At 35.2% G+C, this 12,467-nt stretch overlaps 1 protein-coding gene across 1 annotated transcript in view; it reads left to right on the forward strand.

Moving 5' to 3' along the window:
* DOP1A (DOP1 leucine zipper like protein A) overlaps positions 1-12,467 on the forward strand; it is a 92,011-nt gene that overhangs the window by 37,546 nt on the left and 41,998 nt on the right. The window contains exons 9-16 of the mRNA XM_019652491.1: positions 1,480-1,579; positions 2,345-2,454; positions 3,384-3,492; positions 4,269-4,389; positions 6,017-6,136; positions 8,365-8,479; positions 8,890-8,919; positions 9,247-9,480. Of these exons, the coding sequence (XP_019508036.1) occupies positions 1,480-1,579; positions 2,345-2,454; positions 3,384-3,492; positions 4,269-4,389; positions 6,017-6,136; positions 8,365-8,479; positions 8,890-8,919; positions 9,247-9,480 (939 nt within the window). The remainder of the gene's footprint in view (positions 1-1,479; positions 1,580-2,344; positions 2,455-3,383; positions 3,493-4,268; positions 4,390-6,016; positions 6,137-8,364; positions 8,480-8,889; positions 8,920-9,246; positions 9,481-12,467) is intronic.

A 12,467-nucleotide genomic window follows, 5' to 3' on the forward strand; every position in this document is an offset into this window, starting at 1 on the left:
CATTTCATTATACAATAACAAACTCCCATTTATTACTGTCACCACTGATCTCATCAGTAAAGTTTTTAAGGTTTTGGGAAGCTTTCAAGCCAATTCAATTTAATTCAACCAATACAATTTCAAGCCAAAAACAAATTTTCCAAAATTCTGATTTTCTCTTGGAAGCTTAAATTTTATTTGTAATGATGAATATTGTTTTTCTTGAAGTGACAGACTCACTTTCTATTTTTGAGGAAATGTCTGCCAAGTGTTCAACCCTGAATAATCTTAGTTTGTGTCAGTCATTTTTTTCAGTTCAGAGTGGTATTCTGTGTAAAAAGCTGCTAGGTCAGCTCACAATTCACCGTCAGCACAAGTGCTTTTCCTTGAAACATGCATCGTATTTCAATATACATCAGTAGTGCTTTATGTGTACTTCCCATTTCTTAACACAGAACAGTAAAAGACATGTACTAAAGGGTCAATAATAAAATAAATTTTTGCTGTTGCATCAACAACATTCTTAAGTGCAACTGACTTTTTTTCTTTGTATGGTTTTTTATTCTACTGCAAATACATGACAGTTAAAAAAAAACAGAAAAAAATACAATGACAGTGGATGCCACTGCTCTACTACTGCTTTTCTTGCTGAGATGCCAGCAGGTTTACCCAGTTTCACATGATCAGAGCAAATGTCAACACAGCAGAACAGGCAAATCACATCTTAGTATTGTTCTGACTATAGTTTTTACCTTGTGGATCTCCTGAAAGGGTCTTAGAGATCCTCAGGAATCCGGGACTACACTTTGAGAATTGCTTAGATAATGGAAGGCATCTGTATTTAGATGGGTGACTATAATTTGTCAACTGTTCATGATCTGTGTTCTGTAATGTCTCAGTTATTTTTCTAAGATTCTTTTAAAACAAGCTGTGTAAATCCCTTTCTATTCCCGTCAAGAAGCATGGTGCAGTAAAATGCTCACCAGCCTGATTGTTTTCTGTGTCTTTGTGTATGTTTGAAACATACACAGATAAAAATTTTAGAAAGAAAAGGAAATAAAAGTCTTAAAATTGATGAAGATAGTAAACTTTAAAGAGTTTATAGTCAGTTGACAACACTTTGAATGTGAAAGACTGAAGGCATATGCTTTTTCTTCTATCTGTCCCATAGTGCTCTATTTTCTCTGTTTTGTGTCAGATTTTGCTAATATTGGATAGGATAAAGAACTTTAAACCAGCGGTTAAAATAATTCAGTTATAGTTTCAGCTGTACAACTAAATAGCAGTGTTACCTAGCTTATTGCTTACTAATCTGTAAAATGGAAGTAATAATTCCTGGGTTTGAAAAATCAAATGAGATACTATTATGTGCAAGTACATGACTAAGCCCTAAAATTCTCAATGTATTGTAAGGTTGTTTTTGGTTTTGGTTTTTTTTTTGGAGGGGAAAAATATATTTTTGTATGTGATTAAATAGAACCACATTCCTAACTTTTTCAGGCTACTCGGCCAGATATGATCAGGATCTTGTCAGCAGCCCTTCATGTAGTACTCAGGAGGGATATGTCCCTGAACCGAAGACTTTATGCTTGGCTTCTTGGTAGGTGTTTGATGTGTGTGGTCTTACCCGGGAGAAGTTGAAGGGACGTTTGCCATACCTAAGTATTATCAAGTTGTGTGTATGTCCTAAATGAAGAAACTAAAAGTTTGCTTAAATGAACAATAAAAATAAAAACAATATCAATTGTGTATAGTATGAAGAAATTTCAAAAGCTTCTTAGTTGAAGAGGTCATTTTAACGCATAGGTCATGTTCCCTTTGACAAGATTTTTTTGCCCTTATAAATTGAGGTTGTTATACTATGAGCATGTAGATGAAAAAGGATAAATTCAGAATCAAAATAATGACATAATTTCTAAAACTTTGAAGTCATCAAAAGACTCTGGACTAATATTACTCTCCCACCCATGGTACCAGTTTGGCACTCAGGCAGCAAAACATTGTGTACACTTTGTACTTCTACACTTTTTGTGAGTATTTGGCCTGTCTTCACAACTCCTTACCACCTGGAGTAAGAGAACATCACTTATTTTGGATTTTCTGAATCTTCAGTTATTTCACTATTCATAAGTTTTAGGAAATAAGAATACAGGATAATTCTGGAAGAATACTATGATACTCACTTATGTATTGAAATGGTTTCCCTTTATTAAACTATCTAAAATGATCTCTCTTGCTGACATTGATTGGGCAACTAATTGGTAAGTATTTAGAGCTGTTTTTGAGATATTTGCAGTTTGGTGTTTAGAGAACAACAGTTCGGAGAATTTCATTTTAATTTATTTTGCAATTTATTTCCATGGAGGTTTTGATAACAACGGTGCTATCATAGGACCCAGAAGCACGAGACACAGTAATCCTGAAGAACATGCCACTTATTATTTCACTACCTTTTCAAAAGAATTGTTGGTTCAGGTAACGAATGTTTTCATTTTATTTTTTGGTTTTTCCCTGACCTCTAGAGTTACTCAAGTGTAAGACAAGGTCCTGTGTTAATTGAATCAATTCACAGTTGAAGGAGTGGAGACAAGAGTCACAAACTTCCTAAGAATGACTATAACAAGCAAATGGTTACAATAAAATGAATAAGAAACCATAAGCTAGACTCATTTCTGTTTGAATTCAGAGATAATTTGTTTTTTAGTTTGTTTTCATGACTTTATTACGCCATAGTTGCAGCGTCTCACCTGTGTGCCCTTTGAAAGTTGGAGCTTTTTCAAAAATGGGCCAGTACCTGTGTTATTTCCTCTGAAGCCCCGGGGAAATTGAGGTTGGAGTAGGAATCTAAATGTTTGGTAAAACTACTGTTGTAATGGAAATGTTAAAATAATCCATAGGTTTATTTCATATTTTTTTTACTTCAATTATATTTAGTCAGGAGATCTCAAAATAAACTAAGAAAATACATGGTATCTGATGCATTGTTTAAAATGAAGCTATAAGAATATAGTTGGTTTTGAGTCACCAATGGGAAAATAATTATATACTAGCTTATACTGCCATGTGATTTAGCATAGTTTGGGGCATGCTGATGATCTTAAATAGAAATATTTTTATCTTTTGAGCAAACAACTCATGTATTTATTTTTCTAGATTTTCTTTAACTTTCCACTTTTTTCTAGAGAAGATGTAAGCACTTATTTCTTCTCTTCAGACAAACAAATATAACATTTTTTCCCTTTAGCTGAGGGAAAAAGCCAACTTCATGGCAAAAGTTTCAGAAAAGCAATAGGGGATGTAAATCTCCATTACATATGGTTGGTTGTATTTAAAAAATATTTTTCTTTAGAAAAATCTTTGAATCTGTTTAATTAAATGACTAGTGTACTTTTTCTTTTTTAAAGGCAATGGTGGGGATCTTACAAGTGAATGGATTTGGAGAAGAGAGCACTTTAATGCAGGATCTAAAACCTTTTCGTATTTTAATCAGTTTACTGGACAAACCTGAGCTAGGTAATATATACTGTCCTAGGGCATAAGGTCACATGTGGTTTTGTATTGTTTCATAATATAAATAAGGCAAAGTTATTACTTAGAAAAATTGCTATATTTTGGGGTGGACCTTAAATACACGTTCTCAGTTTTTTACCTAACATTCACTCTGGAATGTTAAGAAGATACAGATGTGCTTCCAACCGGTATGTTATCATATATCTACCCTGTACTATGTATGCAGTGGAGGAGTCATTTTAAAGATGCTATCTAAGCTCTTCTTAATCCTGATTACATTACTGAAATTGAAACATTTATGATATAGCATAACTACCTTTATAGTTCACAGAATTCAAGGACTTAATTAACAATAGTAGTAATATTATTATCATTTACTGAATACTCATTATATCCTGGGAACTATGCCTCCCACCTTACAAATATTTTTCCTAGCCCTTACAACAGTCCTGTAAGTTTGGTATTATTACCCTCATTTCAGATGAGAAACTGAAACTCAAAGAAGTTAAATTGCTTGTCTAAGGGAATAGAGCTATTGACTGGCAAAACCAATTTCCCTGATTCTGTAATTTCTCTGTCAACCTATAGTTAAATAAACATTTGTTCAGTTTTTTACTATTTTACTGTTAGCTTCTCAAAATGTGAAGTTTAGCTTCTGAAAAAGGAACTACTTATAAAAATATATGTTTTAAAGCATCCTTTGACTGGGCCAATTTTCAGATAATCATGATTTGTCAATGTTAATTAATCATTGTCTTTAATGTGTATATTAATTTCAGGACCTGTAATTTTAGAAGATGTCCTGATTGAAGTGTTTAGAACATTATATTCTCAGTGCAAAGCAGAGTTGGATCTTCAGATGGAACAACCCTTCAGCAAGGATCATGCTCAGTTAAGCAGGTGGATTAACCAAAATATTAAGCATGGCATAAAGATGTCCTCATTTATTCAAAGTATAAGTGGACACTAGTCTATGAAATTTGTGTTCCAAATGAGTAAATTTGATGTAAAATATCACTCTATGCTAGTAATATGAACTCTCATAATTAATTGCATTGACCTTTCAAACAGGCCTTGACTGCTATGTAGTAAACCACCCCATTCTAGGGTTGGTTCTCAATCTCACCAGTTTAGAAAATTAAATTTTAGCAGCTAATGTGAAAATATAGATTCCAGGGAACTTATTCACACTTAACCAAACTCACAAGAGATTATCTGCCACATGTCAGTTAACAATGGGAGTTGTACCTTACTCGCTAACTAGGCTGGTTGTTTGTGTGAGGTAGTAACTCTTGGTGACTTGACACATTCAGGAGACCAAATCATAGATCAGAAGAAGATTTGAGCACAGATTTAAGGAATTAAAGGGCACCAGGTGTTCTTTAAAGAATTTTTTTTCAAGTTATGGTTATTTGTTCTTTCAGGTATATATATAAACACATATTTTTTTAATGCCTGGGATAAGTCATATAAAATTAGCATATCCTGTTCTTCAAGTCAGTAATAGATACATGTTGACGAAGTCTTAGGTTTTTCATTTCTTCTCTACTTGAAGCAGCCTGCCACTTTCCCAGTCTCATCTGTTATAATATGGCAAAGGTTCCAAGACCACAGTTTTCTTTTACATGATCCGTATTTCACTAGTGTCTCCTTGATAACCAGGACCTTCCTAAAACATACTTTTATATAGTAAAACATTTTAAGGCAATTTTTGATTTCTGATAAATATGATACTCTGTAATTTTTGTTTGAGAAGTTATTATTGACTAACCTGATACTCTATTTCATTCTGTACTCTGCCTGATAATTAATTGGTCTTTTGCACTGCAACTTGCTAGATGCATTGATAGTACCTCCTTATATATAAAAGCAATTATTTTCATTGTAAGGATGGTAGCAGGAGATGGTAGGTTTGTGGGTAATTAATAGGCTAAAGGATTCCCACTTGAAATAACAAAGTTAGTTTCCCTCACGGGACTTCAGTAATCATGGCTATATACAGTATTAGTTCTTTTTGCTTGTGCTGTTTTTTCAAGCTAAGAATAATAATTAGATTGAAACTCATCAACATAAACTTAACCTTTTTAAGCAAGTCCTGAACAGCACAGGAAAGCAGACAAAATTATTTTTGAATCAAGGCTGTCAGAATCAAATCACTACTTAGTTTATATGTGCTAAGGGAAACAAAATAATTTAATGCCAAATTAAAAGGCACTCAGAGCAGTTCAAAAATAACTTCCTGTTCTTTTGCCGGAAGCACGGCTGTTTTTTCTTATGCAAAGCTAATTTTTTATCTTGCTCATCATTTGAGTTATGAAAACTCAAATTTGGAAAAATAACTACACATAAAGTAATAGGAGAGTGGCAGTCCACAAAAATTATCGGTTCCAATTTTCTCACTAGCAAGTTTTCTGTCAACTGCCTATACTCGAGTAGGTATTGCCCTAACAACAATGCACTCAAATTTAAATTTGAAAAAAATAAATGTTAATATTTATTAGTTTTTGTTTTTCTTTTCCTTTTTTAGTAAATTAAGGGAAAATAAGAAAACAGCTGAACTGATTAAAACTGCCAACCTTCTCTTTAATTCCTTTGAGCCTTATTATATGTGGGATTATGTTGCACGTTGGTTTGAAGAATGTTGTAGGTATGTTAAACTGTTTCATTCATTTTATTTAATTAAATTTTTTTTTAAAGATTTTATTGGGGAATTGGGGAAGGGGAACAGCCAAGTTGTTGTCCTTCAATCTTAGTTGTGGAGGGCACAGCTCGCTCAGCTCCAAGTCCAGTTGCCATCCGGCTGCCCATTGGCAGCTCGCGGCCGCTCAGCTCAAGGTGTGGTGTTGAATCTTAGTTGTGGGTGGGAGTAGCCCATATCCCATGTAGGAGTTGAACCAGCAGCCTTGTTGTTAGGAGCATGTGCTCTCACCAGCTGAGCCATCTGGCCACCTGTTGGCAGCTCAGCAGCAGCTCAGCTCAGGTGCAGCTCACTGGCCCATGTGGGAATCAAACTGGCGACCCTATTGCTCAGAGCTTGTGCTCTTAACCAACTGAACCATTTGGCCAGCTCCGTGTTTCATTCACTTTAAATTAATATTGGGTTGTCTAAAAAGTCATGCCACATTTTTGCAATGAAAAACATAGAAAAAAATACGTCATGACTTTTCCATCAACCCAATAGCATTCAGAGCCAACTTTTTTTTGTTTTTTTAAGCTCTTAAATCTTATGAAAAGAATGTTCATTTATACATTCTACTCTTACTACTGACAACTGTTAAATATTTAATAGCCATAAACTGGCTCTGCCCTGTCATTCTAGAATATAGATTATTGATAATATACTCTTCAAATTGGAAAGGAGTTTAGAGATGAGTTATTCAGTCACAAGCATAGATGAAAGGATTTTCCCTCTCCAATCTATAGTAACCCAGTTTTTCTTTGTTGTAGAAAAAGTTTGTGGCTGCTGCCTCAGCACACATTCCCAAAATGATTCCCACTTTGAATAAAGAAAAATTCCTTGGTGTCATGCTTGTGTTTTTCAAGCCATAGGACGTGCCACATTGTCACTATTGAGTGATGAAAGCCCTCCACCCTTTAGGACATAAAACTTAAAAAGTACTCTGAAAACCCAAGAACACTAGTGAACCTGAGTAGAACCTGCCAAGATTGTAGCCACACCTTTTCAGAACTAGATTAACCTCTCAAGCCTCAGGAGCATATAGTTAAAAAAGTAAGCACACACAATCTCGGGATTAGAAGTCTTTTAAAAATATAAATGCTTTTGTGGGACAGTAATTGTAGTTGCTTATTCATTTAGCAGATAATGAGTACCCAGTTAAAAAGCACTATGCTGGGTATATAGATGGCCCCCATCTTCAAAGACTTAGTCGTGGGAACAAATAAGATGTGCACATGTGTATTCCCTAGTATTAAATGAAAAGTTACCAATGTCTTAGTAGCGATTAAAATGTGGTAGGAATGTCGAGGAAATTAGGAGTGTCTTTTGCCACCTGACCTTCATTTCTATATTCACAAACACACACATCCACCCTTCTTTAGCTAACCTGGACTATTTCCTGAACACACATTAACTTTCATGCTGCTGAGCTTTCGCTTATGCTATTTCTTCTAAAATATTCTTCCCCTTTGCCTATCTGGTAAAATCCCATACAGAGGTCACCCACCGTTCAGTAGCCTTCCATGACTCCCTTAAATCTCCCATCAGAATCAACTTTTCCTATACTGTCACATTGTTACTTTTATTTGTCTATATGCTTATATTTCTTGCTGGTTAGAGACTACCATATCCTTAACTTTGTGTCTTCAGAGTGTAGGGCAGTGTATGGTCATATAGGATTAATATGATTTGATGTGAATATTGGAGTAATGATCTCAACTACTTGGATCAGAAGAGGCTTCCTGGAGGAGGTAACATTTGATCTCAAACCTTGAAGGGTGGATGCATTCTGGATATGAGAGAATGAGGTTGGGGGAGGTGGCAATCCAGGAGGACAAGTTGGTATGAACAAAGGCCCTGAGGTTAGAAATCAAGCAGCAGATAATCCATTTTAACTAGGAGATAATACCTGTTGTGGGAACAATAGTAAACAAATCCCCAAAAGTGTGATCCATCCAGAACACTTGGAAATACAGGATGGGAATTAGAAGGAGAGGTTAAATTTAGGAATCTGCTTTGGGAATGTTCCACAAAGAAGTACAGTAGTGTCCTGGGGGAAAGGGAATGTACTTTATCACAAGAACATTACTGTGTGTTTCCCAGTGTTGACTTGACCCTCATTGTAAAGACAATGATCTTGTCACCTGTATTCATTTCACATTATAGTCTACTTAATAAAGTGAATTTTGTCCTTTTAGGAGAACACTGCATGCCCGACTTCACATTGGACCTGGAGATAGTAGTGAGTCATCTGAGTTACAGCTGACCAATTTCTGCTTACTGGTGGATTTTTTGTTGGATATAGTGTCTTTGGTAAGATGACCTTGGTAAAAAATTTTGAGGAAATCTACTTACATAGTTCAAAGATTTCATATTGGAGAAAAACCTTATCTTTAAATAAATGTCATCTTAAAAATTATATTGATTTTTTTTTCCCTTTTGGCATAACTTTTTTTCATAAAATTTTCCAAGTGTTTTGTCCTCTGATATATACATATATATATATATATATATATATATACACATATAACATATACAAGTCTTACATAATATACAGAATATACGTCATAAATGCATGTTATTGAAATCTTAAATGTTTAGTGTATAATGGTGTAATGCTGCATTTATATTCATTAATTATTTTTTCCTATTAAATGAGGACTGTTGGAAATCTTTTCCCCTTATCTTTTCTCTCCTCAATTCTTTGCTTTCTCATTTTGAAGCCTACTAGAAGTATGAGGGTGCTGTGTCAGGTATGACATTCAGCCTGTTTTGTTTTTAAATGATTATATTTACTTTTGTTGTAATTTCAGTAATGTAGCAAATAAAAACGGGGGTTATTTTATAATATATGTTTTGAAGTACTTAAATTGAGAAACTGGGAATAGAAATTTTATAAGTCAATAATAAAATGACTATACAATGTTAATTAAGAGCATGATATATATATATAAAATATTGCAGATGAGTAAAGTTATTTCCTTTTTATATAGATTTTTATATAGGTTAAAAAGAAATGAAATAGCATAGCTTTTAGGTTACACGTATTTAAACGTTTATCATTTCATTTTTGTTTTCAGGAGACTTATATTGAAATCCAGACAGAACACTTGCCCCAGTTGCTGCTCAGGATGGTTTCTGCCCTGACAAGCCACCTGCAGACATTGCACTTGTCTGAGCTCACAGATTCGCTCAGGCTCTGCTCGAAGATCCTTAGCAAAGTTCAGCCTCCGCTGTTATCTGCCAGCACCGGGGGTGTTATGCAGTTTCCAAGTGGGCAGAACAACTCAGTCAAAGAATGGGAAGACAGAAAGGTAATGTTAGCTATTAATTTTGGTATTAGACCAGTTATAGATGACCCTTGAACAACATGGGTTTGAACTTTTTGGGTCCACTTATATGCAGATTTTCTACAATAAATATAAAATTTTTGGAGATTTGTGACAATCTGAAAAAACTCATAAATGAACCATGTAGCTTACAAATAACATAACTTTTGAGAAACGTAAGAAAAAGGTAGATAGATCATGAATGCATAAAATATATGGAGATAATAGTCTATTTTATCAGTTACTGCCATAAAATATGCACTAATCTATTACAAAAAGTTAAAAGTTATCAAAACTTAAGCGCGCACTTACAGATTGTATATGGAGCCATGTGCAGCAAGAAAAATGTAAACAAAGATGCAGTATTAAATCATAACTCCATAAAATTAATATATACTATACTACTCGAATAATTTTGTAGTCACCGGTTGCTATTGCAGTGAGCTCATGTTGCGAGTATCCACTTAAAACGCCATGTAACGCCAATCATCTCTGCGTGAGCAGTTCGTCTGTTCAATCAATTTCATATTGCAGTAAAAAGTGATCCCTCATGGTCCTCATGTATTTTTCATCGTGTTTAGTGCAATACCATAAATCTTGAATAACACCAGGAGACCCATATGATGTGCCACTAGCGATGCTGGAAGTGCTCCCAAGAAATAGAGAAAAGAAATGACAGTACAAGAAAAAGTTGAATTGCTTCATATGTGCCATAGATTGAGGTCTGCAGCTGTCGTTGCCTGCCTTTTCAGTATAAATGAATCCAGCTTAAGGACCATTGCTTAAAAAAAAAAAAAAAAAAAAAGACCTGTGAAGCAGTTGCTACAGCTGTGCCAGCAGGAGCAACAACCTTGTACCTTCGTGAAATATGTTTTTATCTTGCATTGAAAATGTAGCTTTTATGTGGGTGCAAAATTGCTATAAGAAAGGCATAAGGCTTTTAAATGAATCAAGAAAATATAAAGTCATTATGTGACAACTTAAAGCAAAAGGAAAGTGAAGGATCTAAAGGTGGAGAATTTAATGCTAGCAAAGGATGGTTTGATAATTTTAGAAAAAAGTTTGGTTTAAAAAAATGTCAAGATAACAGGAGAAATAGCTTCTGCCAGCCAAGAGGCAGACGTTTTCTCAGACACCATTAAGAAAATCATCAAGGGGAAAGAATATAGAATATCTGCCTGAACAGGTTTTTAATGCAGATGAAAGTGCTCTATTCTCATGAAAAATATGCCACAAAAAAACATTTATTAGTAAGGAAGAGAGGCGAGTACCAGGCTTTAACGCAGGCAGGGATAGGCTATCTCTATTGTTTTGTGCAAATGTAGTTTGGTTTAGGATCAGAACTGCCGTTATCTATAAATCTGCTAAACCCTGAGCCTTGAAGGGAAAAGATAAACACGAGCTGCCAGTCTTTTGGTTGTACTTCAAGAAGACCTGGAACCCTTTTTCTGGATTGATTCCACGGATGCTTTGTCCCTGGAGTCAGCAAATACCATCCCAGCAAAGGTACTCTGGCATTGCCATTTAAAGTTCTTTCAATATGGACAATGCCACCCAGAACCCCGTTGAGTTCAACACTGAAGGCATTAAAGTGGTCTGCTTGCCCCAAACACAACATCTCTAATTGAGCCTCTAGATCAGGGGATCGTAAGGCTCATTACACATGGTTCTCTATGGAAAGGATTGTCAGCACTATGGAAGAAAACCCCAATAGAACATCATGAAAGTCTGGAAGTATTACACCATTAAAGGTGCCATTGTTATTATAGAAAAAGCTGTGAAAGCCATCAAGTCCAAAACAATAAATGACTGCTGGAGAAAACTGCGTGCAGATATTGATGATTTCACAGGATTTACAACAGAGCCAGTCAAGGAAATCATGAAAAAGACTGTGGATGTGGCAAAAACGTGGAGGATGATGGATTTCAGGATACAGATCTTGGAGGAATTCAAGAGCTAATAGATACCACACCAGAGGAATTAACAAAAGATGACTTGATGGTGATGAGTGGTTCTGAACCAGTGCCAGACAATGAGGAAGAAGATATAAAAGAAGCAATGCCAGAAAACAAATTGACATCAAACAGTCTGGCAGAAGCGTTCCAATTATTCAAGACTGCTTTTGACTTCTTTCGTGATAGGGCCCATCTATGCAGTCACTTAAAACTAAATAAAGCAGACCATAGAAGAAGGGTTGGTACCACATAGAAACTTTTTTTTTTTTTAAGCTGAGCCATCCTGCCACATGTTGGCAGCTGAGCTCGGGCCGGGAATCGAACCGCTGTTGCTCAGAGTTCAAACTCTTGAGCAAGCTCTTAACCAACTGAGCCACTCGGCCAGCCCTAGAAACATTTTTAAAGAAATGAAAAGCAAAGAAGTCAGACAGAAATTGCAATGTATTTCCATAGAGGTATACCGAGAGTGTGTGCCTCTCCTGCCTCCCTTCCGCTTCCTTCACCTCTTTCACCTCTGCCACCCCTGAGACAGCAAGACCTACCCCTCCTCTGCCTACTCAAGATGATGAGGATGAAGACCTTTATGATCTACTTCCACTTAACAAATACTAACTAGTCATCATGCCATACAGTTATAAAGTTATCTGTATCTGTTGTGTATGTGTGTATGTATCTTCATATGAAAAATTTAATTACAGCAAGAACTGTAGCGATGTTTTTATGTTATCATTATCATCATCGCCCAAGTATTCATTGTGTAGAACATTGTGTGGGTGACTTGTATGGACGTGGATAGTCTATCTTTACAAAGGCATAAGATGACAGATATTTAATATAAAATTAATAATGCATTAGCTTTCTTACTGTTTTATAATTGCTTTCAAAGAATTATATTACTGTATAGTATGCCTCTCTCATAAATGAAGAAACTGCATATCAGCCAATCATCACAGGTAAGTGGATTTTTAAAAATGTAACAATGTTTCCAGTTCTGTATTCGAAATAGAACTAATACTG

The sequence above is a fragment of the Hipposideros armiger genome, unplaced genomic scaffold (genome assembly GCF_001890085.2).
Source record: "Hipposideros armiger isolate ML-2016 unplaced genomic scaffold, ASM189008v1 scaffold_180, whole genome shotgun sequence".
NCBI lineage: Eukaryota > Metazoa > Chordata > Mammalia > Chiroptera > Hipposideridae > Hipposideros > Hipposideros armiger.